The 26807-nt window shown below is 37.0% G+C and overlaps 3 protein-coding genes across 5 annotated transcripts; 2 read left to right on the top strand and 1 right to left on the bottom strand.

Moving 5' to 3' along the window:
* Positions 1-4607: 4607 nt before the first annotated feature.
* Positions 4608-12043, top strand: LOC140012921 (glutamate--cysteine ligase, chloroplastic). Its single transcript, XM_072061494.1, has 16 exons — positions 4608-4797; positions 5968-6301; positions 6584-6734; positions 6911-7018; positions 7810-7902; positions 8047-8130; positions 8292-8360; positions 8433-8503; positions 8588-8656; positions 9133-9226; positions 9318-9407; positions 9518-9598; positions 10268-10360; positions 11163-11243; positions 11334-11403; positions 11716-12043. The coding sequence occupies exons 2-16, from the start codon at positions 5976-5978 to the stop codon at positions 11802-11804; spliced, it is 1569 nt and encodes a 522-aa protein (XP_071917595.1). The 5' UTR covers positions 4608-4797; positions 5968-5975; the 3' UTR covers positions 11805-12043.
* Positions 12044-14740: 2697 nt separating this feature from the next.
* On the top strand, positions 14741-17105 carry LOC140013105 (tubulin beta-1 chain). Its single transcript, XM_072062185.1, has 3 exons — positions 14741-15244; positions 15496-15765; positions 16261-17105. Exons 1-3 carry the CDS (start codon positions 14851-14853, stop codon positions 16935-16937), a joined length of 1341 nt encoding a protein of 446 aa, XP_071918286.1. The 5' UTR covers positions 14741-14850; the 3' UTR covers positions 16938-17105.
* Positions 17106-17725: 620 nt separating this feature from the next.
* Positions 17726-26487, bottom strand: LOC113703402 (serine/threonine-protein kinase BSK7). Of its 3 annotated transcripts, XM_027224755.2 has the most exons (12): positions 26130-26487; positions 25807-25935; positions 25114-25281; positions 24794-25014; positions 24254-24389; positions 23416-23549; positions 23185-23290; positions 21623-21708; positions 20997-21185; positions 19786-19938; positions 18944-19057; positions 17726-18556 (listed from the first exon to the last, which is right to left on the bottom strand). In XM_027224755.2, the coding sequence occupies exons 3-12, from the start codon at positions 25190-25192 to the stop codon at positions 18305-18307; spliced, it is 1470 nt and encodes a 489-aa protein (XP_027080556.1). In that variant the 5' UTR covers positions 25193-25281; positions 25807-25935; positions 26130-26487; the 3' UTR covers positions 17726-18304. The 3 variants fall into 3 exon arrangements, with proteins under 3 accessions (XP_027080556.1, XP_027080557.1, XP_027080554.1); XM_027224756.2 differs by lacking the exon at positions 25807-25935 and having other exon boundaries at positions 25114-25316; XM_027224753.2 differs by lacking the exon at positions 25807-25935.
* Between the last annotated feature and the right edge of the window lie 320 nt (positions 26488-26807).

The raw sequence follows: 26807 nt of genomic DNA, 5'->3' as shown, positions 1-26807 counted from the left end.
TTGGATGTTTCTTGAGGACACGTCTAGCTATGGAAATGGACTTATTGTTGGAGGGTTATGTTATCTTTACGCATCATAGTCTGCTTGTCTGATGAATGTGCCTAGCTGCTGCTTAATGCGTAATCTCTTTGGCATCACTTTGGTTCTTAGTTCCTATTTTTTCCATCTAGCAAGTTGCATTTGTGAGTTGTCTACAAATTTCGAGTGCTATGTTTTTGCCAACAACCTTGTGGATCATTAAAATCCGCAAAACCTGCAGTTTCGAGAAGGTATGCGGCGCCTTTTGAAGCACATTCTAGTTAGCCGCTTTTGTAGATTGCTTGTTGCTTTGACATTACGATGCCTGTCCTCCATTTCTCGTACTGGCGTGAGACACCAGAAAGTTTCTTCATTCATACAAGATTAGGATACTTGGGTTGCGAGACATGTTGATTTCAAGCCTGCCATTAAACTCTTATGAATATCGTAGAGTTCTGTTATGGACTTTTTTCATTTCATCTGTGTCATTGTGTTCTACCTTCGAACTATGGTCGGAACAGAATACCTCGTGATCTAAATTTGTAACGCATGAGATTGTACTATGACGCGATGATGAATGTGAAATTTCAAAATACCATAATTGGGATTGAGTGAGTGTGGTATTTTTCCAACCACAATGAGATTCCATTTACATTACATTTTTGGGACTCAAAGAACGCAAATGGACTGTTTAGTCTTTAAAATGGCCAAAATTGTGTCCTTTCAAAGCGGAAAAAAGATTATATATAGATTATAGAAATAGAACTGTGGGGAGTGAAATGTTGGATGCTGTGTCCAAGAGCAAACTGGAGGAAGATACCTCTGGCATAACCGTTATGTGACAAAGAGTCCTTGGAATACAATTCTTGGGGACAAGGGGCCGGAATAGTTTGTCAGAAAATCGTACGTAACTTTATATGCATGCGGTATGATTCACTTTCAACAACGTGTAACTAACTTTATATGCATGCGGTATGATTCACTTTCAACAACGTGTAACTATAGAATGTGGAAAAAATGATTTGCAAGATGTAATTTGAACTTTACATGTTTTTTCGACCAAATCTTGACCATGAACCTTCAGGAAAGGTTGCTTCCAATTCTTACAACGTTGCTGCCCCTCCTCCAATCCTTGGAATCCATGTAACTTGAAGAATGCGTGCATAAGAGACTGCACCTGTCAGGAATTATATGATCCGTGGCAGCATCATGAACTTAATGCGCCCCTACTTTAGAGTTTAGAGTCGGACTCAACCTCCAAGTGCTTAACGAATCTGATTGGGAGCTTTATTTATGGTTTGTCCCTAGCCTCGCGAGGGAGTGGGCAGTCCACTTAGGGTGTGTTTGGATGGAGGGATTTGGGTGGTTTTGGTTTCATATCATCACCTAAACCTGTGTCTTGCTTCACGATTTCTCTTTGCCCAAAAGTTTCTATTGTGGGGCATGGGTTGGGTTGTTGTCCCATTGGAGGAGCCCGATGACAGTCCATCATAAGGCAAGGCTTAAGCCACTCCCCAGCTTGCCTACTTGGCACAAAAAGCCCGGATATGTGGGCGGAAGAGTAATTTCTCCAACACAATTCAGGGCTCGGATTGGTTTACTTTTGGTTTTAGGTCCAGACTGATTTATCATTTGTCCAGCCCCTTTTTTTGAGCACCCGAAAGAAATTGAAGGAACAATTCTATTTGCAGCTCATATTTTCGAACTATACATGATTCTTGGGATAATTTTTTGTGAAAAAAAAATACCGTATTATTTTTTCAACGGGGGTATATGTGATATAAAAGAATAATTAAAAAATGTGTCAATAATACGAGTAAATAATTATATTTTGCTAATAATCCACTAACAAAACAAACCTGGTATATTTACAATGAAAAGAGAAAATGTGAAGGTTTAAAAGTTGAATCATGAAGTCTATCTAGCTATTGTAACATTGATTAAGCTAGTTTTTGAGAACATACAAGTATAGTAAATGTTCAAAACAAGGCGTATTTGTCAAGCATTAACGGTAGAAAAAATCCAACTATTAGAAAAACAAAGTTGTATTAGGAGATATATTTATATTTTTCTCTACCCAAAAGTATATATAGGTATGTATTTTCTGTAACCTGGAAACGAAATAGGTCAATAATATTAATGTAGCAGGTACTAAGCGTGATTTCTTACAATGCCAAAACTACACTAGAAAAAATAACGGTTTTCACCTTATAACCTCTCACTGAAAACATTAAAAAAAAAACTAATTAGTAAGAAGAACAAAATTAAAAAAGGAGATAGTAGATTGTTTGAGATAATTTTTTTTTTGGAAAAAAATTGCTGCAATACTTTTTTGATGTGATATATGTTAAAATTTAATATGTTTTCAAGTGATACAGCGGATAAGGTTGGGATTTCAATAATTAGAGATTTTGAGTTTAAATCCTCGACGCATCTTTACTTCCAAGGGCTTACGGCAATAGAAAGACTAGTAATAAGGTTGGGATTTCAACCATTATGGTTTGTTTGGATAGTGTATTATTTGAAATATTATTTGGAATAATTACTGTAGCACTTTTTGTGATATGATGTATGTGAGATAAAAAGGTGGTTGGAAATATAAAAAGGTGGGTTGAAAAATGTGTCTATGATGCAAGCGAAATATTATTTGGGATAATTGGGGTATTAAAACACTTCCATGGCACTGGTTTTGGCTTCCAAGGGAAGTAACAACGCTGAATAGAAAGTCAGGAAATTGTTGTGCTTGCTTGTGGTTCCATTCCGCAGCATTCATCCAATATGCTTTCTCAGTTTCCACTTCCACAGTCTCTTGGATTGGATTCCATAACTCGTCTTTGTCACCCACGCACACAAAGACGTAGACATTTTTGACTGCATTGCTTTACTGGAACGTTGTACCAAGCTGGATGAATTGGATGCCAAGCTTTCTCAACACCCAACTTGATAGGTAGGGATATTAATTAGGTAATGGCGAGATCCACTTTAAGGTAGGTACATTAGTTATGCAATTATAAGATTCTTGATTCTATTCTCAAAGTATCTCTTTTCCCTCCCTCTTCCTTCTTAGTATAAAGTTTGGAGTAAGGATGCAAATGACTCGAATCGAATCGAGTTTTATTCTAATCGAGTCAAAACTCAACATAATTTAACAAATGTCGAATTTCAATTCGAACTCGACGAGTTCAAAATGTCAAACTCGAGTTTGGGTTTAAAAAAAATAATAAATAAATTTTTTTTAATAAATAATAACATATTAAAAATATATATGTAATTTTACTAGTAAAATAATATATATATATATATATATATAATCGATTTCGGACTCGAGTTACTTGCGACCGATCCGATTTATTTGCAACCCTAGTTTGGAGTTTCCCTACCCTTTAGACCCAAAAGAAAGAAAAAAAAATAAAATTCCTGAAAGTGAACGAGCATATGTTTCTTGACAAAAGGTGCTGCCAATGCCAATAACCATGAATTATTTCTTGTATTGGAGCAGAATTTCCTGATGCCTTTCCATTATCCTCGGGCCCTCCTGCAATTCAAGTGGATTAATCCCTCATATTACCACACGTCAATGAACAATTCGTTTACTTCTCTTCGCCTATATGTCACTACATCAAAACCATTATTGTCTTTGTCACAAACATTTTATCCTGAAAGCTTGATTAATTTGATCATAGTACTAATGACTGATACCATGAAATATTATAATAGTAATAGCTAGAGCTGCTCACGAATCAGCTTGCGAGCGGCTCGAATACGAGCTCGACTCGAGCTCGGTCAATATCGAACTCGAGTTAAAAAATATTAAGTTCGTTGGCTCGCGAGCCACATGCGATCTTGATTATATATATATTATTTTAATAGTAAAATTACATATATTCCTAATATTTTATTATTTGTAAAAAATTATTATTTTATTCATTTTAAAAAATAAAATTTGAGTCGAGTTCGAATTCGAACTTGACATTTTGAGCTCGTTGAGCTTCATGAAATTAACTGGAGATTCGGTTCGATAAACCCAAAGCTCGACTCGGCTTGTTTGCACACTCGTAAGAGCCATCATCCGTGTTTCTTTTCTTGGTTTTAATAAGGGGATTAATTATTTGCTTTCTAACGTGCAATGTGATGATTATAGAGATTAAGTGGCCAAGTTTATTTTGACCAAGAAAGAAAAAAATTACGTATGCAAGCATGTAAGAGCAGACAATAATGATTCCATTAAATAAATTTTCCAATTCCAAATCACCGCAGTTAGTATGTATGTGTGAGGCGGCACGAACTTTTGATGTCATACCACTGCCGCCGGCGGCTGTATTATTGGGAGTCTTCAGAGGTGGGAGATGAGAGGTGACCATGATTCACTTAGTCAAACGATTACTCTTCCGCAGTGTTACCATGGTTATACTTGGGGGTCGCTGTTAAGATCTTTACGATGAGATGACGTGTCAACATCGAAGAAGCTATGGGGACCAGATTGAAAAATATATGGATCGGTGCCGGAGTATTTAGTTCCCCGTGCCACTCTCCAAGCCAAGTGGCCTGGTGCACGCACCCTGAACCTTTCTTTATTAGGGACACTCTGAATAAAGCAACAGACCCAAATTGTACCATTTGTATCCCAAGCACGTCACCCCGGTCACCACCCTTCTTTCAGCTCATCTCTTTCTCCCTTTGCCATTTCCAAGCGCCTCTGTTCCCTCCCTCACTCAAATCTCACTTATCTTCCCCGAATCCGGAAATTTTCTATTTTGTCCCAAGAATTTAAGGGCTCAGGTATATCTCATCTCTCCTTACATTTGTCATCCTTTCTGGGGCCATGCCATTGGCTTGTACCATGTCAAGAATCAATTTTTTTTTTTATTCTTGCTGTGCAAAACCCTTTTGTGTTTATGGGGGGATTTTATCTGGTTATGCTATTATTTTAGATTTTTGGTGTCTGCATGTTTATGACTATGATTCCCAGGGCAGAATTCTGCTAATGTGGAGCATTTCCTTTAGTCTCGTATATGTCAAAGAATGAATTTTTAGAGCTCTAATTGTTTGTTTTTCTTGTTTTATTTATTTTATGCGAATGGGTTCTGGAGTGTTATTTTTGAGTTCCTGATGGTTGTATAATTTGAATCACTTAAAGCTCTTTTTTATATGAGATTGCAAGAACCAATCTTTGTTAGTTTGGCAGTTATCTGTTGTTTTCCTTGGCTAAATTGGTTTTTTAAAATATATTGTTTGCTTTTGATGAGTCGACTTTGTCGTGCAAAGTTGCTTAAACTGTGTTGAAGTATTTTGACTTATACTTGGATAGCAACAGCCAACAGGTTTCTAGTATTGCTGGTTTTATTGTTTTTTTTTTTTTAAATGTGTTTTGACTTTAAGAATCTTACTCGGCTTCTGGAGTTTTATTTCTTTTGCATTGTGAAGTTTTGACATGCATGAGAGCTTACAAGCAGATATTAATGGTTTAAGATATGTACGTATTAAACTATGATGTTTCTGCTTATAGGCATTTTAAAATCTTTTCCCACTAGAAAAATATAAATTGCCTTTTCTTATAGTAGAAAAGATTCTGTGCAGTCTAGATCGGCACTGAAATTCTCATTCTGGACTAGGCCATTAACATAACAAGAGAAAAGATGCATTAATGAGCCGATTTTCGTTGAAATAGGTTTTGCATTCAAATCTTTAGCTCTTTTGTGTATGAACTTATGTTTGAACTTGTCATTGGTGTACATTTTCTTTTCTGTTTTTAGCTTATCTTGCCTGCTGGCTTTGTGAAATAGTTTTAACTGGTCAAATAAGAAAACTTTCTCCTCTTGTATATCACACAGAATATAATTTGAATTTAGTGTTATGCTGTTCAATTATTGATGCTAAGATCTATAAATTCTGACTGCTGGTTTGGGCATGAGAAGCTGTTAGTAAAACTTGGCATTTCTGACTTTTCAGGTGTAAAAATGGCACTAATGTCCCAGGCTGGTCCATCATACTGCGTTCAGCCTGAGATCGTAAGATGTAAAGCTGGACACAGTGTGGTTTATAGCCTAACCGGCAGCATGGAGGGGTCTAAAGTTAAGGATGTTTGTTTTGGTTTCCGTTTCTCTTCGTCAAATTTGTCGAAGCAGCGAAGGAGTTATGGTCCTGGAGAGAGTAAAAGGAAACACCAGGTGATTGTTGCTGCAAGCCCTCCTACAGAGGATGCTGTTGTTGCTGCAGAGCCACTGACAAAGGAAGATCTTGTAGGGTACCTGGCTTCCGGATGCAAGCCTAAGGAGAAATGGAGGTTCAACTTCTAGCTTTTATTGGTACTTCGATTTTCAGTTGCACCCTTTTTTGCCTAAACAATGCCCCATCCTTGTTTGTTATGTGGAATTTAATAGAACTGCTTTTAGGCATGATGTGAGTAGTCACTTGGAACTCCTATCAAACTGAAACAATTGAATTATTAATTACATGACTTATTTTAAGTTTTTTTATGCGTGTGTATGTGTGTTTCTATGGGGTTAAATCAACTCAAGGGGTTGGTAGATTTGATAACCTTCTTGTAACTCCTTGGACTTGACAGAATCGGCACTGAACATGAAAAGTTTGGTTTTGAGTTTGGGACTCTCCGACCAATGAAATATGAACAAATTGCGGAGTTGCTTAATAGTATTTCTGAGAGATTTGACTGGGACAAAATAATGGAGGGCGAGAACATTATTGGTCTGAAACAGGTATATTATTCTTTCCTGGTGTTCATCATGTATTAATTACTTTCAATGCTAGTCAGTTACTTCAAATATCCTTAAGATTTTATCTCCTTGTTCATCTTGATGGGTTCTGATAACAAAGTTTGAGATTTATCCCTTTTATCATAGTTGTGAGAAGCTTTTACTCTGTATCTGGTCAGGGAAAGCAAAGCATATCACTGGAGCCTGGTGGCCAATTTGAGTTAAGTGGTGCACCACTTGAAACTCTGCATCAAACTTGTGCAGAGGTTAATTCACATCTTTACCAGGTTTGTCCAAAAAAATTGTTACACATATTAAATTAAATATGGAATCCACCGCCCTCCTGTTGAAAGATTGTCCTACTTTCTTTTTGAAACGAAGAATCTGAGTTCTGATAGACTAGAATTTTAGTTATTAAATAGTTTAAATGTGCATAACCCTCTGTTGCACATATATGCATGGTGGCTGATGATGTATTATTTGTGCCTCTGTTCTTTTCAAGTATGTATATATCTTTACGTGGAATTAAAAGTATCATGACGCATTTTTACACATAACTTTTAGTACTAGAGACTCTCTTCATTTTCTTCCAGGTAAAATGTTTACCGTATTGTAGACCTTGGTCACTAACTTTATAGTTTCACTGGTTTACTTGAGCTCCTCTACTGCCCTTCTAAATATGGGTGTGTTTGGATAGGTTGTTATTTGCAAAAATAAATTGTGATTGCATCATAAAGACATTTTCCAATTACTTTTTTATCTTCCAAGAACCTATTTATTTTCACATATATCACATGACAAAAAAGTGCTATAGTGTTATTCCAAAAAATTTTCCTAGTAATATCCTATCGAAATACACTGTTTCTGCAACAAAACTTTCTATTTTTCATATGGCAAAGGAAATTTTCTTCCATAGCATTTTTCATTCTTTTGTGTGGAAATTCTTCTGGTAGGCGTTACTTTGAATGTCCAGGCAATTTACTTATTGAACCTCTCTGTTTTTCTCTCAAAATACATGGAACAAAAAAGTCTACAAATTGTTTATAATTTGATTTTTGTTTTGAAATGAACTGCACAGGTCAAAGCTGTTGCAGAGGAGATGGGCATTGGATTTCTAGGAATTGGTTTCCAACCCAAATGGGGATTAAAGGACATACCTATAATGCCGAAGGTAATAGTGAAATAAATCCAATTTTCATTTAGTCTGTGACATCTTTAGTCTTGTATTTAGTACATTATTATACTGTTACTGTTACTAGTTTGCTCCATAAGCTTTAGTTTGCTGTTGGTATGCTTACCTAGTATTCTGGCTCAGGGGAGATATGAAATTATGAGAAATTACATGCCTAAAGTTGGCTCACTGGGGCTTGACATGATGTTCAGAACGTGTACTGTTCAGGTGAGAATATTTGATTTTATTTTTTCACAGTACTAATTCTGTATGTTGTAGATGGATAATAATTGCTACGGATTATCTCTCTCTTCCCATTTCTCATGGGTTCTGGTCTGTGAAGAGTCATAATTGTGCAGCGGAAGTTATATTTGTCCCGCTTTTGGCAGGTGAATCTGGACTTCAGTTCTGAAGCTGACATGATAAGAAAATTCCGAGCTGGTCTTGCACTGCAGCCTGTGAGAATTCTTCTTCATATCTATTGAAAAAGCATATGTTGTTTTCTGAGATCTAACAGGGCAGTGAAACAGATTGCCACAGCTTTATTTGCAAATTCACCGTTCACTGAAGGAAAACCAAATGGATATCTTAGCATGCGAAGGTACTGATAGAATGATCTATATTTCGTTGTTTTGGTGAAATTGCAACTCTGTACTAGGATCTCACAAAATTCTTTCTTGACCAGCCAAATTTGGACAGATACAGATAATAATCGTGCAGGCATGCTTCCCTTTGTCTTCGATGACTCTTTTGGGTAGGTTCTCCAAGTTTTCTGAAATAATTGGATGAAAAAAATACAGTCTTATGTCTCTCTACTTAAAATGTTGCATGGTGATTTGGAAAACAAATCAACTAGTAGGGGGCTGATACATGATTATGCATTGCCTCAATTTTTTACTCTTATGATTTTTCACAAATTGTTAACCATTTAAGAGCACATATTACTTGGAAGACAGCATAGAAACAGAGAACTCTAAAAAGAATAATTAAAAGAAAAATTAACATTTGAAAATGTAGAATTCTCCTTTAGCTTTTATTAGATTGGCAGGTGACCACACATTCCAACTAAAGGTTCATTCATTCTGCTCCCACCTATTTTGTTCGAAAGATGTTCTTGATTTGCATCGAACATTGAAGAAAGATGGGATAACAAATTGTTGATCTCTTCTAAAAAGATTTTCATGGATCAATTCATCCCCACAGTAATACCCTTTATTTGCATTCTTACAGGTTTGAGCAATATGTAGAATATGCTCTTGATGTGCCAATGTATTTTGTGTATCGGAAAAAGGAGTATGTCAACTGTGCTGGAATGTCATTCCGGGTATTTAACTGTACTTGAAATTCTGATTGCAGATCAAACAATATTTGTTTAGTAAATGTAAAAGGTATCTTTTAATGTAAATTATTTGCAGGATTTTATGGCAGGAAAACTTCCTTCTATTCCTGGTGAATATCCGAGCCTGAATGACTGGGAGAATCATCTCACAACAATATTTCCTGAGGTCTGTGTTCTTGGCTGAGATTGATGTGATGATAATATTCTGTATCTTGTCCATGCTGCTTTTTGAGTGAGGTCATATATGAAAATAGACCTCAACCTGATTTTCATTAGGTGAGGCTTAAGAGATATTTGGAGATGAGAGGTGCTGATGGAGGACCTTGGAGGAGGCTATGTGCGCTGCCTGCATTCTGGGTATAGAGCTTCTTTCTAGAATTTGCTATCCATGCCATTTTGTTGTCTCAATTGGGAAGTATCAGTACGAGTGTTACTTGAAGATAGAACTGAAAGAATTATTTGTTCGGTCAATGAATGGTTTTTGTCTTCTTCTTAGGCTTGTCTTCTCAGAAGTGATTGTTCTTCTTAAGTTTCTTTTCCTAAAAATTTTGGAGACAGGCTTAAATGGTAACATTGGTTATATATAGTTAGGTTACTGCTTGTCACTTGCTGTAGATAATCTTTGGATGATGATTGTTTGGTCTGCCAAGCTCTTGCCCTTGCCTTTTGTGTTCCCTTCTTTTAGGGTTTGTGAGGGAATGGGATAACAAATATTCATTGATTAGCCGAGGAGGCCTTGATCTAGTGGCTAACGAGATTTAGAGGTCCTGGGTTCCAATCCCCCTTCCCCCTCCCTGCTTCTTAAATTCCACCCCTCCCTTGCTGGAAAAAATATTTTTTTTAAAAAAAGTCTTCTTTGATTATTGGCTGAGAAATTGAAGTGGTAGAAACATGTGATACTTTTGCCTTGAATTCCACATTCTTCTCATTCTTAAATTGATAGCCTGCTTTCCTTGTGGAGAATTCAGTTGTAAACCTTCTATATTGGGATTAGTTCCATTAGATTATCAAGTATCTGTATTCCAGGTGGGCCTTCTATATGATGAAATTTCTCTTCAAAGTGTTCTGGACATGACAGCTGATTGGACGGCAGAAGAAAGACAAATGCTCAGGAATAAGGTAATAAATTTGTCTTGACCATGAAAAATATTATTTTTTGGGCAGAAGCTATCAACTACATCATGTGTTCCATGTGTTCATTACCATTGGCCTGTGCTCTTAAAGCAAATAATGGCCGTTAACTGACAACTATCTAGCTTTAAGTAGGCATTTGACAGCAAGAATAAAACTGATGATTAAGGAGGAAGGTTGATGGTTTGGAGAAATTAATATTTGCTTCCTTTTCATTGCCCTGTGCTCTTGGTCCACTTCCAAGGTTGTCAAGCATGCGAGGGTCTAGCTTTAAGTAGGAAATATCTCAGCAATTAGAAGACTGCTGATTGGAGGAGGGAAGTTGAAACTCGAAACTATGGCAAGCTACAAATTCATGGGTTCTGAAGCACCTGTAGAGCTTCCTGTTACAGTTCTCTTGAATTAGTTAACATATTGCTTTTTTCCACTATACATCTAAATTCCTCGGACATAAAGCAAGATGTTTCAGCATTCTTATTTATCAAAGATGGACTACTAAATGATCCACATATTTGGAATTAGGATACGGACATATCACTATACAAAAGATAAAGCTTTTTTACTTGCTGAACCCAGAAGATAACTTTTTGAGTATGTCCATAATTCATTTTTTGAAAGAATAAAGTATCAGGTCATTTGACCTGCTTTTCATGGTTGTCCCCTTATATTGATTGGAGCATGGATAAGAAAATGTGGTTTAGATTTTACTCGAATTGTATTGGTTTTTGAGCTGTTCCTGCAGTATAGTATTAAGGTAGAATTATCATTTTGATTCCAAATTATGTAGTAGGTACCAAAGAGTGGTTTGAATACACCATTCCGGGATGGGCTGCTGAAGCATGTGGCACAAGACGTGGTAAAGTTGGCTAAGGTGAGTTGAAAGGCATTGAAGTTGGTGACAGATTTTCATGCCATTTTTTCTACCCATTTTCTTGATTCAAATGTAATTTCGTATGTGCAGGATGGTTTAGAGAGGAGAGGCTTCAAGGAAACAGGATTTTTGAATGAAGTTGCTGAAGTTGTGAAAACAGGTAAATAGATGTATACTAAAAAATTATTTTGTCTTTGCTTGCAGTCCATGGTGATTTTTTGTTTGCGCTCTCACTTGTTTATCTAAATTGAAGTGATTCAATTCTGCTGGCTGTGCATTAGTTCTTGATTTGTGCTATTGTCAAAACACGACTCTTAATCTGGATTGATGCATATTGCATCCAGCTATTCTTGTAGATTTCACCTCACAGAATTCTACTGTTTAGACTTGAGAAGGGATCATATAGTACGTCGACAATACGCGTATCTATCACACACATGCATGACATTTTTTTTCCTTCAAATCTTGGCAGGTGTAACACCTGCAGAGAAGCTCCTGGAGTTGTACCATGGGAAGTGGGGGCAAAGTGTAGATCCTGTTTTCGAGGAGCTGCTCTACTGAAGTCGCTTCCATTATTCTTTCTGCACTTTATATACCTGTCTGATGCTCACTACAAGGATTCTAATTAGAATTTTTGTGTAGATTTAGAGATGAGAAGTTACTTAAATTTGCACCTGTGTACTCTACTAGGAAATAAATTAGTGCAAGATCATGTTTTGTAATCTTCAAAACATGCACATCGCTTTCATCTTGGAGGATGGAATAATGGAGTTGAAGCAATGAATGTTTAGTTTAAGTCCTTCCGGTTTGCACCGAGATGCCACCGAAAAAATAAAGTGGTTGTGGTTGCATCATAAATACGCATTACACCGCAAGAAGTGTTACAGTATTCTTCTGAATAAACTTTTTTCCACATAATTCGACTGTTTGTTGCTTAGTAATGTGATGTGCAAGTCCGAATTTCTTGCTGATGCCTCTGATTTCCTCATCTTTGTCCTGGCTGATCAATGATCATCCGAGCCACCGCCCTAATATCAGCGCTTTGGCATATTATTCAGCTTGATTTTTGGGGTCCTACCATGCTGTGTGCTATTTCGTCGTTTTGTCGCGCATTTTCTCTTTCTAAATATGCAAACAGAGCATAATTAATTAAGGGGCTACCTATCCAACCCTGATATGTATAAATGCATTTGATTCTCACCGTTCCAGCTTAAGGAGGAGAAGAATCAAAAGATTGTACATAATACTACTGATTACCAACGGTGTAATGCGCGGATTACGGTACGATTTGTGGTTGTTGGCCCTCAAAATGGCGTGGGCGGTTCGCTAGTTGGCATCTCATTTCCAGTCAATTTTGGGTGCTCATACATATGCCCGTCCAAAATGTGCCATGTGATTTGGTTCCCCCAAATTTGGACCCTTCTATGTCTTTTTTTTTGTCGACACAGGGTGTCCGGGTCAATTTTTACGGGGTTCAACTAATCTCCTGCGATCCGAGCCCGGCGCCCCAACCCGACCAAGGTACGATAAGTGCACAGGCGTCCCCATAGCGCAGTTTCGAACCCGAGACCTGAAGGTTCCAAGGGAACGCTGCTACCATGTGGCTAAACCCGTGGGGGCTTGGACCCTTCTATGTCAACCACCATTTGTGAATGGGGCTAATTGTAGTTTGTTAATACCAGACATTATTGTTTCCTTCAGCTTTGCACAAGCCGTCTTTACCAACATCAATTACTTACTGGGGAGTGGATGGGATTGCAAGCCCATTTGATATCCATCTTGGGTCAAAAGCAGGACGTGAGATTTGCAAAGTAATTTCAGGTTCAAATAAAAAATTGATTGGCGGTTTTCTTCGGACACGGCATAGTTGGGGACACTAATTCGGTAAAAACATTAATTAGGTGAATGGAAGAGTTTTTAGTTCGACTTTCAAACTTTTTTCATTATTTTTTCACTTTTTCGTGAGATTTGGAGTTTCCCTTCAACCTAGCAGTAGTTAAGATTTCTGATTCGACTCTCAGACCTTCTCTAATTTCCGTTCTCCTTTATAAGGTTTGGAGTGTTCTTCGGAACCAAAAATAGAAATAGTCGACAGGCATACATTATTTATTTTTACCATTTTGAGGGACAAAATCTGAAACAAGCCTAAAACAGTGACTACGGACGATGGAAGAGTGCATTGAGCTTCCCCCATCTCCATATATACCAACAAAATGTAAGGTTGGTGTGGACCATGGACTTGTCATATGCCAATTTACCAAATGTTTGCTGCCTAACGTGGGTTCTCAATTCATTGATTGAATTTTCTATTTGAAGATAATTCCTTGCAGCAGTGCAAGTTGAAGCGACAGGTGATTAGTAAATGGCTGGTGGTTGAAGTATCTTAACATTATGGTGGGATAATAATGTTGTATTAGATCCTGTCTAAGGACAGCTAATCTCAATATTAATTAATTAGCTCACCAGTCACCACTGTGCCCTAACTCCATTTGCTTTAATGTAATATAGTAATATATTCCACTCAAAAGTTGACACTCTAATCGAAGCATAAAATCCTTTTGATTTCTGACTTAAAACAGTCATTGGATACTCTCCCTTGGATGATACAGCTGATAGGAGTTGGAATGAGAGATTGCCAGTCATGTATCTGCATTGGAAACAATCATCATAGATGAAGACATATTCATACCTTCAATAATTGTTGGTTGCTACCCCTTTTTTCTTCTTCTTCTTCTTCCTTTTTTTTTTTTTTTTTTGCTCCTTTTCCACCACTGAATGATCAAAATTCATATTTACAAAGGAATCATCAAATTGGGAATAAAACTAAGACGAACCACCAACTCAATTGTGTAGGGTCGGGTATGAGATCTTACATTAAGCAATGATCAATTTGATTAAGCAACAGAAATGACATATGACAAGCGACTAAATAATTGCCTTAAGTTCGACTAATAGACTAGTTACTATACTATAGCATATCCCTCCCACCTCGAAATTGCCAAATGAAGAGGCGGAATTTCTATAACAAAGGCAAAACTGAAATCACAAACCTTGGAAGCCTGTGGTGGATCAAATATTGATCTGATAAGAATTAGAAATTTCTTGATTCAAGTAACGCGTCATAAGATCAAGAATGTCTCGTTATAATTGATTCATTTTCTATGTAATTTTATTACATTGAGGTACATTGTGTCAATCACGATGGATTTTATTTTATTTTCTCCATAATTTCTTTTGTGGAGATACAATCCATAATATAATCTTATATAGGATGAGAAAGGTACCCCCACATGATGGTTGTATTATTCTGCTCCAGCTCATATTTCCTGTTGAAGTTGACATTGCCTCCACAAAAAAAAATTGCAGAAACATACCCACATGAAATTATTAATTGGATCTATGCATTACTGTAAGGTGGAAGAAAAATATCAATGTCTCAATCAAATTCCATCCTACTCCTACTACAAAAAGCCTTCCCTCATTCACACTTCCATGTCACCTCCTTTTCTCTCATCCTTCTAACTTTATTTTTTTTTTTTTTTCAAACCATCTATATATTTCATATATATCTTCAAAAAAGAAGAGGAAAAAAAAAATTGCTTAGAGAATGAGAGAAATTCTTCATATCCAAGCAGGGCAATGCGGCAACCAGATTGGTGGCAAGTTTTGGGAAGTCGTTTGTGATGAACATGGGATTGATGCCACAGGAAACCACAGTGGCAGCTCTCATGTTCAGCTCGAGAGGGTCAATGTTTACTACAATGAGGCCAGTGGTGGCAGGTACGTCCCGAGAGCTGTCCTCATGGACCTTGAACCTGGGACTATGGACAGTTTGAGGACTGGACCATATGGGAAGATTTTCAAGCCTGACAACTTTGTTTTCGGCCAAAATGGTGCCGGAAACAATTGGGCTAAGGGCCATTATACTGAAGGAGCTGAGCTGATTGATTCTGTTCTTGATGTTGTTCGAAAGGAAGCAGAGAACTGTGATTGCTTACAAGGTGAAAATTCCAACATCTCAATTTCGTGAAAAGCTATTATTATGCACTCACAACATAGAATCTGCAGAAAACTCTCGTATAGTGGACAAGTACGTACCCGCTTAGTCCATTCAGACTTTCTAATACTTTGACTAAGTTTTCATGTAAAAATTGCTGTTTCTTTAGTTATTTGGTACTTGCAGAGTCAATGTGTCATGGTACAAATGTGGCTTCAATTCTAATTACATGTTCTTATTTCTGTAACAATATAGGATTTCAAATATGCCATTCACTTGGAGGAGGCACCGGATCAGGAATGGGGACTCTGCTGATATCTAAGATCAGGGAAGAGTACCCTGATAGAATGATGCTGACATTCTCAGTCTTCCCTTCTCCAAAGGTCTCTGACACAGTTGTTGAGCCCTACAATGCCACACTCTCAGTTCACCAACTGGTTGAGAATGCCGATGAATGCATGGTCCTGGACAATGAAGCACTCTACGATATTTGTTTCAGAACACTCAAGCTCACAAATCCAAGCTGTAAGTTGCCAAGTTAATTAAGCACTGCAAGGAAGTTGAATAACCGACTTAGTGAAACTAGTCAAGAAGTTACTGGATCAGGGGTCTCAATAGTTGAGGCTTCTATCGTCTTGAAGTACAATTCATTGGAATTGTTAACACTTCCTTTATACTAGATCCTAATTCTTGAATAATTCAAGTTGCTTCCTAAATTTCCTGCAGGTCTGTCTAATTGTGTGTAGTAAAAATTCAACCGGCCAAACGAATTGTGAGATTGTGTAGCAACTAGCAACGTTATATTTCGCGGTCAATTGTTGGAGATACACAAGGCCTCTTATCATTTTGAGATTAATTCCCAAAACAATCACTCTTTAAATCTGGACGGATGATTAGGGCAGGTTAATGAGATGATATGTGCAAGAATAGGAATGGTAGTTAAATGTTCATGTTACATATGTCAGCACTTCAGCACGGAGCACACTTCAATATGTGATTCCTTTTCTTGTTTTGGCGCAGTTGGTGATTTGAACCACCTGATTTCAACAACCATGAGTGGAGTAACATGTTGCCTTCGTTTCCCTGGCCAACTTAATTCTGATCTGAGAAAGCTAGCGGTGAACTTAATTCCATTCCCACGCCTACACTTCTTCATGGTTGGATTTGCACCCTTAACTTCAAGAGGATCGCAGCAATACAGAGCACTCACCATTCCGGAGCTCACGCAACAAATGTGGGACGCCAAGAACATGATGTGCGCTGCTGATCCACGCCACGGTAGATACCTGACAGCCTCAGCAATGTTCCGAGGCAAAATGAGCACCAAAGAGGTTGATGAGCAGATGATCAATGTGCAAAACAAGAACTCATCATTCTTTGTCGAGTGGATCCCAAATAATGTAAAATCAAGTGTTTGTGACATTCCACCAACAGGGTTGGCAATGTCTTCGACATTTATGGGGAATTCAACATCGATTCAAGAGATGTTTAGGCGTGTTTCCGAGCAGTTTACAGTCATGTTTAGGAGGAAGGCTTTCTTGCATTGGTACACTGGTGAAGGAATGGATGAAATGGAGTTCACTGAGGCTGAAAGTAACATGAATGATTTGGTTTCTGAATATCAGCAGTATCAAGATGCTGCAGCCTCTGGTGATGAAGACTATGATGATGATCAAGAGGCGGTTCTGGAAAGCTAAGATTTGAAGAGGGCTTGAATATTAAAATTATTGCATTTATTTATGTTCTTTCCATGGTGATTGTGAGTAAGGTCTTGCACCATAATATCACTATTGGTGATCTTATACTGTATGTAAAGTGTTAAATATTGATGTTTCTATACGAATATATGGCGTGTTTTTTTTTTCTTTTTTAATCTAGTTGTTATGTTATGTCACCATCTGATCTGACTGGGGGTAATAGCTGCAAAGTCAAGATGTGACTCACAAAACTGGGGGCCTGAAAATATTTTCAAGATTTGGAGTTTGTGGCTACATTTGATTTTGGGAATAGATTTGCAGGCGAAAAATTGAACGTTAATTTGACTAATGCTGCATCTTTACCATAAACAGAAGTGAATTTGGTGAATGCGACTCAGGAACCTTAATAATTTGGCTAAGCTTAATCCAACAAGAGTCAAGAATAAACTGGGAAACTTTTCACAGATTACGCTAATGTGTTGGGGGGGCATTGACACCCCAGTCGAGCGCAAAAGTTAGATAATCTGGATTGTTCCACTTTCGTTTGACATACTCGAGCTTCAAGTTTTAAATTAGACTACCGATGGGTGAGATCAAGTCTGGTCCTCGTTTCAGGCTGAAGCAGACAGGCACCAGAAAAGCCTACGTTGGTTGGTGCAGCTTCCTTCAGCATGTAACCTTGGTTCACCACAAAAATGCCCCAGTATTCAGAGTTTTCTCAAAGCACAAGTGTTTGGATGAAGTTTAAGATTTCAAGTTCTAAATGGTCCAACACCAGAGGCCGCAAAGAAAGTAATAACTTGCTGCTAACTCATACGCAATTTACAAGGAGTCAAATGTTGTTGGACATCAAAATCCCTTAAAATTCACAACAAAAAGTACCAAGAAAAATAGTCAAATACAAGAAACAAGAACCAGCCAAATCTCAAGCATGAACAAGCCATGTAGCACTGTACATAAATTACAGCATGGCAATGTTCTCCAACCAGCCTGTGCATGTAACGAGAAAATCCCGACCTCTTGACCTGTTTATGAAAGAATAATTCCTTCCAATTGCAACAACTTATCCCCAAAGACTTGTATAATTGGGAAAGCTTTAGTCTACTATCAACAGAGAAAGACTCTACCAACCTAACCGAAACAAACCACCTATTTGATGTTCCCAAAAGAATGTTTCAACGACACCACCGAACCATGTACTCGAGAATCATAAGAGTTTGTAGTGTTTAGCTCTTGATTTTTCTTGAAGTTGAATAACTGAAGAGCCTCTAAGCTTTCCGCACCAGAAACCAAGATGTATTTTACTTGTATCTTTTCCCAGAATGGAGCAATTTTAAATGAAGATAGCCAACGCTTGGTTAACTCTTTTATCTCAAGGAAGTCATATTCCTTTTCTCTTCAAGAACGGAACCCTCTTTTAGAGCAATTTGTGCTTCATTTTCCTTATCCAAAGCAAAAAGAGCAGCAGCTTGCAAGTATGAAGCGATGTGCCAAACAGGAGATATCACTTGTGCTTGAACTGCATCATTCAGAGCCTCTTGTGGCATGTCACTCATAAGATAGGACAGACTACGACGAGCAAAGACGGTTGGCGATACCATGGTCCCCACCTCAACAAACTGAAAAAAGCAACAAGGTATTAACACAGGACAGAAGCATACCTATAGTAGATCAGAAATAAAAGACAAATGAAAACTTGACACCCAAAAAAGGAGATCGTACCAGAACTAAGGGCTGATCCTAGAACAATTGTAAGGACACCCAATGCCCATATGATTTTAAAATTCGATTAATTGATACAACAGAAAAAAAAAATGCAAACCAGGATATAAGCATGTTCTCATCATTTAGGAAAGCTCAGATGATAAAACAAATACACCATCTAAATAGGACAGGCCTGTTATTTAACAAATTTGGAATCATATTTAACTACTTCCTTTTATATTCACAAAATAAATCCAGTTTAGAGAAATTGGATAGTTATTACAGGATTACAGTGATCTAACCTGTGTGTAGCATTCAATTGCAGCCTTCAACTCTTTATGGCGAAAAGCAACATCACCCTTCTTCTTAGAATTCAAAGTTTCCTGCATCTGGTTTGTCCACATCTGAAAGGAAAGCTGCATTGCGAGAATAGGACGGTGATGAGCGCAATCAATTCAAGTCTCACAGCAATAGAGATGCTTCTCAGGCGCATAAAAGAACACTTTAAATATAATAAAAAGAACAAAGCGACAACTTTCGCATTTTATTCAAAAGTTGTACTCTACTACTGTTCAAAACAACCACAAGAATCGAAGTAACCATAATTTCGGTCCTCAATAAGCAGAACCACCTAAAAAAATGTTGCCCATAATGCAGTATCACAGAAGAAAGATGAGGCAAATTACCAAGAAAATGCTAATATGAGAGATCAAACACTCAACAAGCACAATTTTATGGCATCCAGAGAGGGTTCACATAATATGCCTGGAACCAATTTTTTGCTAAATACCCAACTATGAGGGAAACTCAACCCCCATTCAATTAAAGATACATCTTTTCCCTCCCACAAAAATAAAACTTCAGAATATCTCTACCTAATAAAAGATCCAATCACCATAAGAAGCACTCAGAGATTTTGATATTAGAAAAGTTAACAAACAAAAGTTTATTACAAAATCACAAATAAAATACATGACAAGCTGTCAGTCCATAGTCTACTTAGCTACTCCAAAAGGATGGAGGGGCTCCTAGAGCATGTGTGCATATAAAAGAAAAAAGGAGTGCTTCACACGATGCAAGGCCACTAGCAATCTTCAAAGAACAAGCAACGCAAGTTTATGAAAATGTCTAATAGGCAACAAACCTCTGTAGCTGCTCCCTCATCATCCTTGTAGCCAAGTTTCTCCAGGATCTCATGCATAGCAGTCAAATCCATTCTTTGGCAGGCCTCTCCAAGAGGAGACAGTGACATAGCTTCACCACCATGTGGTATACCCATCAATACATGTGAAGGAACCTGGAAAGCAACTTCTATTAGAATGTCACTGTAGCATCAAATGTGAGACAGAAGATTATGTTTCACCCAATCACCAAAACTCCAGCATTTTGACTTGGAAGGACTTTCTAAGTATGAGAGCAGAAATGATTGTGCATAGCCACTTCTAAACATCAATACAATTGCTTCTTCTCACGACTTCCCTACTACAAACTCAACATCAATTCTTTTATAAGACATTTTCCTATAAATTTTTTACAGAAAGCATATCAAGTCAAACTTAAAACAGAAACCAAAAACCATGGTCATGACAATCAATAAGATGATGATGATAAATTATCTTCCTGCGCCAAGTACATTGAAACAAGAACTTTCAAAAATGAAAATGAGCAAAACATTGCACTTGACTGTTCATAATCGAACTAAAATAAGAACCACTAGTTAAACATACTGTATTCTGCAGGCTGATAAGTCACTCTTTCACCATAAGGCACCATATGGATACAAGTATTATGGTCTAACTGAATTTATAATCTCCATTTTCATCTTCTAAGTATTCACTAATGATCAATTTCTATATCTATATGAGGTGATCAATGCTAATCATCAATTGTATATGACTATTCAAAGACAAAAATAGGCAAGAACATTTGTGGATTTCGAGAATCCACTGTCAGTTTACAATCTTCTCTGAAATTTCCAAATGGAAGTATCACAACTAGTCATGCTATAATACAGACTCTTTTTGCAAATAATATACATAATCAAGTTATAGTGACAAGACAAGCAACATCCAACAGCTACCTAAACTGGTTACACAAAATCTTTGAAATGCTTGAGAGCAAGGACAGCAAATCAATTGTAGTCAAGCAAAGTACAAAACACGTGCTAGCTGTAGCATTACAGCAAAACTGTTCACTAAGTCTCTGCACGTCTCCATAAGACAAATTCACCTTTTAAACTTGACATTTCTGACACAATACAACAACTTTATGTCATCCATGCTTACGATCACAGACATGGCAGAAAAGCGTGTCTTGAATCAGTTACTTTCATGCCACTCAAAAAAGGAAGCAAACCTCAATCTCCTTCTGCAGAGGAATCAATGAAGCAACTAATGACTTTGGATTTGGTCGCTCACGAGGCTCATATTGTAGACATCGTGAGGCCAAACGTACTAGCTCAGTTCCATCATCACTGGAAAATTGACCTTCCAAGCAAGAATCAGTCAGCATTTGAAGATTTCTGTCCCTAATCAGATCAAGAGCCTGACAAAATTGTAAGTTGCATTAGGTGGATGGTCATTTGAAAGTAGAAGTTCATAAAAGAATAGCTTACACAGGGCTCATGACTCAACTAATACATTACCCAGTCAACAAAAGCAAATATTCACACAGAGAAACTGCCTATCCACTATTCAGTTTCAAGAGATCCAGAAAAGATATTGAGATTTAATGTTACATTCTTATACTAGCTGAAGAATTTGTCACTCCATCCTTGAACTTTTATCTATAGAAACAACAAAAGAAAAAGGCTAACAGGTAGGAAGATAAACATTACCAAGCAAAAAACTTTTTCTCTTCATGTGTGTCTCTGTTTGTGTGTGCAAGTGTGTGAGAGAGGGGGGGGGAAGAGAGTATGCAGAAAAAGAAAGTATTCCCGTAATTTTGTTATATAGAGAATACTTGACCAAAAGAAGGCTTACATGGCTTGGGGGAATATGTTTTCCACTGAGAAGATCAAGCAGAAGTGTGCCAAAGCTATACATCACACTTTCCGGAGTAATTCTCCCTATGAAAATGTTGAACACATCCATAATTAAAAAAATGTTGATGATTTCAAATATAATTGATGAGGAGAAGCTAATTAACAAGATTGGTTAGTACTATCAAAAACCAAACCCACATCCATGCATCAGAGTTTTAATCTTCCATGTGAAATATAAGGCTCTGTTAAGACAATATCTATTTACTCGTACAAATCAAAAGCGAAGCATATAACTTGTGGATAACATCCTTAGGGCACATTGACCTGTCTGTGGATGACATGGTACTTTTTAGTAGGAATGGCAAAGGGGCAGTTGTACTCTCCCGTCACTGCCTAGCTTGAAAAAATCATCCCCTGCTCCCAGCCTACCAAAATAACCCCATCCCCCGCCATGCATTCCCCCCCAGGACCCTCCTGATGACTGCCCCCTTCCAGTTATTTCTTAACCAAACAGGTATAAATCTTTTTAAGATAAATCTAACACCCAAACAATTAACCACTATCTGTTAAAAATCCCTATCTAGAACTTCAAAGAGGCTGTACTAAGTGACAATTCTCAGGCAAAGTAAAAAGCACAACCAAAATAATGTCCAGAAGTTCCGTATCCAACTAGCATGCTAGGTAAAGCTAATCCAAGGTAATACAATGATAGCTCTAGAGCTTCTTAATGACTGCAGCTAACAAGCTGAAATAAGATATGTGAAATTCATTGCAGGACAAGCCATAACAATAACCCACTGTCTGAAGTAGTACTGATAGTCAGGAGCTTAACATTTGATATTGCTTGACTCAGCTGTTGGTTAACAACCAAATTATATGGTAATATCAGCAGCTAAAAGATAAATTTTAACTTTGCCCAGAAAATTTAAATGCAATACTATAATATGTACATATAAAGTAGTTTTGCAGAATCCTAAACAATTCTTCATCACCCATCTTATTCAAAAGCTGGTTGCTATTGTGGAACAGAAAAAGGTCAAATCTTGTGATATTATAAATCATGTTATTCACCAAGCTTGCTGCAAAAAAACTCCATTCCTAATCAAGTTAACAACAGAAAGCTTTTTCCACCTCTCATTAAAGCAATATCAGAGTCACACTAACATATCTAGAGGATATTGACACTTCTTCAAATTTCATCTTGATAAGTTCACTAAATTTTAGAGTAACTTCCATCGCCACATTGTGAGGCCTAATACCATCATTAATACAGTTGTGAGGGGGAAAAAAAAGAGAGAGTTCACTAAGGTAAGTAAGATTATCCATGACCAGGTTTCCAGCTTAATAGTAAATATGTTTGAACACACCAAGATTCAGTACCAACCATTCCACTAGCTACCAGCAATTTTTTGGAAAAAAAAGTCATAATTTATTCTAATGCGAAGTGGAAGGCCAAGAAGAGATGTTCAATAACAGTCCTGTGGTATTGAGTTGATATACATTTCATTTACCATCTAAAATAAGTTTGTCCATTTATGACAATTGCAATCAAAATTTTACCAGTCCGAAGGTACTCTGGAGGAGTAAATGCCAGGTTTGTGCTGTAGCTTTTTCCATCCCTGCTGTTCTTCATTAAACCAAAGCATGACAAGCGGGGATTACCATCCTGAAATACAGAATTATATATTAAGAACCAGGAAATCAACATGACAATTAGCTGATTAAGAAAATGCTTCCTAAAATGTGGACAAGACAAAATAATAATGTGCTGCAAGTATACCATATACTTACATCATCAAAGACTATTCTATAAGCATTGAGGTCATGATAAAGTGCCCGTCCTTTACTCGTACAATATTCTAAAGCTTGTGCTACAAACAGAGCCACCCTTAACCGCATTGCCCACTTCATTGGTTGCGCTTCCCCTAAGTCAAGAAGCAACCAAAGCTTGCTCAGACAACTAAAGGATTAAAAACTTGATGCAACTTCACAAAGACTATTATACTTTTCTTGATATTACAGAAAGAAGATTAAAATAAGTAACTAAGAGTGAATTTCTTCAAAGACATAGGCACGCAAGCAAATTGTAATTGTAGATCAGATGTGTGAAAAAATCAAAGACACGACAAGGTTTTAGGACCATTGAAAGCTGCGAAAAACCAATCTAACATGTAATTATTAAATTCTAAATCACCACATTGAGCAAATGCAATGAAAACAAAACCAAAATGTAAATCATCAAAATTTTGTTCCACTTGTCAAAAGATTCATTCATTTAAGGCTAGGTCTAGGAACTTTGGAAGCAGAAAAAAAAATGGTCTTTAGCACAATAACACATGCAAAACAGATACCATCTTGGAGAGGAAAATATTAGCACGAAAAAAATTGAAGTCCGTCCACATTACATGTACAGAGATCATGGTTGCTTACTATAACATCTAGAGCTTTTAATAATCAGAATGCATGCATCCAGACAAGGTACAAATTATACAATTGCAATGGTTGGTGAGTACAAAATTGTGATTGCTATATGATTGCCCATAGAAGAGTGCAATTTAGACCAACAACGAGAGTTTTCAACTAAATGCTGATACCAAATCCAGAATGCATAAATACAAAAGTAACTTACAATGGAAAAGATGTTTTGCAAGTGTCTCATTGGGCATAAATTCTGCTACAAGTAACCTTTCATCACCTTCATAGCAACAGCCTAGTAGATTTGCTAATCTATGGTTCCTGAGTTGACCAACAGCTCTTGCTTCTTCCTGAAGTTTAATTGCAAAAGAAGCAATGTTTAAGCTCTCATGACAAAAATGTTACTATTGGAATGAAAAAGTACAGATGCAATAGTCGCAATCAAACTAAGGTGAAATGAAATACAAGCATGAAAATTAGTTTAAAACTGTTACATAATGAAAAGAACAGAAAGCAAGCTAAGAAATAAATGTCCGCCACATATGATCAAGGATTCATCCTGCGTCAGCATCCAGTACTGATTGTTTCAACCAAAGAATGAGTTGCATATATGTCAGCCAATAACCATGGAGGAGCCAGAAATACACATAAAAGCACGAATCCAAATTAGGCAACATAAATGAACAGTCATTCTTGCTTTCACAAAGATGGAAAGCACAAAGTGGTTCAAATATCTAAAATAAATGCCACCCACCAAGAACTGACGGGAATCAGGCCAAGCAGATCTGTTAAAGCGTTTGACTGCAATCCGTCTCTGATTTTCTAGCTTCCCTCTGTAAACAACATTGGGTGCTTTCTCTCCATGTTCTGAAACTATGTTCTCTACAGCAAATCCTGATGTGACTATCTTCAGTTGTTCAATAGTGAATTCACGAAAAACGGGCAGATCACTAACTTCACTTTTCTCCTCATTTTCTGTGCCAAGGGAAATACGAAGTTATGGAAGAACTCAAATTTCACTCTTTTAGTACCAAAAACACCACCATCAAAAAAATATCAGCAAATCTAGAATACCAGCATTTAGGGCCTCATGTCCTGGACCATATTGTTCTGCAGTCCAACAACAGCTGGGTTTGGAACATTCACAACCCATCCCAAAACTCGCTTCTCAGATGCACACCTTAAGGCCTCAAGAAACGCCAAAAACGTGTACCTCCTTAAGATCATAAATTTTCCATCCGGCTTCACATACCAAATTAGCAACAGTTACAATCTTCCTAGAAGACAAGCCCAAATAATTCAAATATGCAAAACATCTTTGGATTGATATCCTTCAATAAACTGTATTCACAGATACCATTACGTTTGAAAACTTTCCACAATAAACAACAATTTACACATTGAAAAACTTCTAATACTCTTACTATCGACTCGAGCAGGCAAAGCATACACTGCAGGGATGATACAAACAATAGTCAAAATCAATAAAACACTCAGCACCTTCCCTGAAATCTCACGAAATGCTTGAAAATTAAACATATATTTCACAAAGCGCACGTGCTCAACTCAAAGACACTCAATACATTTCTTTCTCTGAGACACTACCAATCAATGAAAAGAATTTAATTACAAACCGCCAAATGCAGACGTACATGACAGCAAATACCCAATGTATAATAACCTGTACATGCTCACAGTCAAATCCTACAAGCTCAGCGCATGATTGAAACAAATCAACCCCATTATACTTGGACACAAACATATCACCTTTTACAAGCAAGTCAACTCAGATAGACTAAAGATCCTCATTCTGGATCCCGAAGTTCCAATTTTTCAGCTTCCTCTTCAATTAAAACAGCTCCACAAAGCCAAAAATAGAATCCCCCTTTTGTCCACCTTTAGTCAACAAACAAACCAATTCAAACCCCAACAACCTGAATCCAACATAAAACCACCGAGACCAAACCACAATCGAAAACCCTCAACAGTTTTCACAAAATTACCTCATTTACAAAATCATATACACATACATACCAACATATGCAAAACCTTGAACTTTCCAAAAAATTAAAAAAAAAAGGGTTCTTTACCTTGCTGAAATAGGTCAAGAAACTAAAATCAAGACAACCCTTTGATTCTCTTCTTTCCCTGAATTGCTTATATAACTTTTTGTGCATATATATATATACCTATATCTATATATGCACAAATTCTGGTGGTGAAATGGGAACAAAGAAAAGGGTTCTTTGCATAACAGTGTGCCTTTTAGCTAAGTATGAAAAGAGCTCGATTTGGATATTCAAAGTGTAGATCTCATTTAGTGTAGTAGTAGCAGTGTGTATGCCAATTGGTTTTTGGGTTTTTTTCCCCTTCTTTTTTCTTTTTAATTTTTAAGAATTTCCACCGACATAAAACAATTTTTAATTTTAATTCTGGGGGGGACATAAGTAGTAGAAGTGGTGGAATTATAAAATGCCCATGATCGATTGCTCATCTAATGGGTACAAAAACTAATTTTAAAATATTATAATTGTTTGATGATGGGAGTAAATTTTTTATCTTTTTAATTTGTCAACTTGGTCTAAGGAATGAAGACTGGAGTTCGTACAGTTTTAGATTTTTACCCGGGGATTCTTTTTTACTGGTTACATATGTGAAAGAAGTCGATCGGTGTTTCCCACTTCAAAATGATTTACTGTCCACTTTTAGTGGTGAAAACAGTGAAATCTTTTTCTTGATTTCTTCTCTTTTCCGTTTTTAATTCATTT

Source organism: Coffea arabica, chromosome 8e (assembly GCF_036785885.1).
Source record: "Coffea arabica cultivar ET-39 chromosome 8e, Coffea Arabica ET-39 HiFi, whole genome shotgun sequence".
Taxonomy (NCBI): Eukaryota; Viridiplantae; Streptophyta; class Magnoliopsida; order Gentianales; family Rubiaceae; genus Coffea; species Coffea arabica.
This window is presented reverse-complemented; position numbering and strand designations above follow the sequence as displayed.

Bases quoted from the DNA above. Each gene is read 5' to 3' on its own strand.
- LOC140012921 (XM_072061494.1), top strand. From the start codon at position 5,976: ATGGCACTAATGTCCCAGGCTGGTCCATCATACTGCGTTCAGCCTGAG. The intron at 7,019-7,809 runs GTTTGTCCAAAA...TGAACTGCACAG, and splicing joins TTAATTCACATCTTTACCAG to GTCAAAGCTGTTGCAGAGGA. The intron at 8,504-8,587 runs GTACTGATAGAA...TTTCTTGACCAG, and splicing joins GGATATCTTAGCATGCGAAG to CCAAATTTGGACAGATACAG.
- LOC140013105 (XM_072062185.1), top strand. From the start codon at position 14,851: ATGAGAGAAATTCTTCATATCCAAGCAGGGCAATGCGGCAACCAGATT. The intron at 15,245-15,495 runs GTGAAAATTCCA...GTAACAATATAG, and splicing joins GAACTGTGATTGCTTACAAG to GATTTCAAATATGCCATTCA. The intron at 15,766-16,260 runs GTAAGTTGCCAA...GTTTTGGCGCAG, and splicing joins CAAGCTCACAAATCCAAGCT to TTGGTGATTTGAACCACCTG.
- LOC113703402 (XM_027224755.2), bottom strand. From the start codon at position 25,192: ATGGGTTGTGAATGTTCCAAACCCAGCTGTTGTTGGACTGCAGAACAA. The intron at 23,550-24,253 runs GTAAGTTACTTT...TTCTTGACTTAG, and splicing joins TGCAAAACATCTTTTCCATT to GGGAAGCGCAACCAATGAAG. The intron at 21,186-21,622 runs GTAAGCCTTCTT...CAATTTTGTCAG, and splicing joins AACATATTCCCCCAAGCCAT to GCTCTTGATCTGATTAGGGA.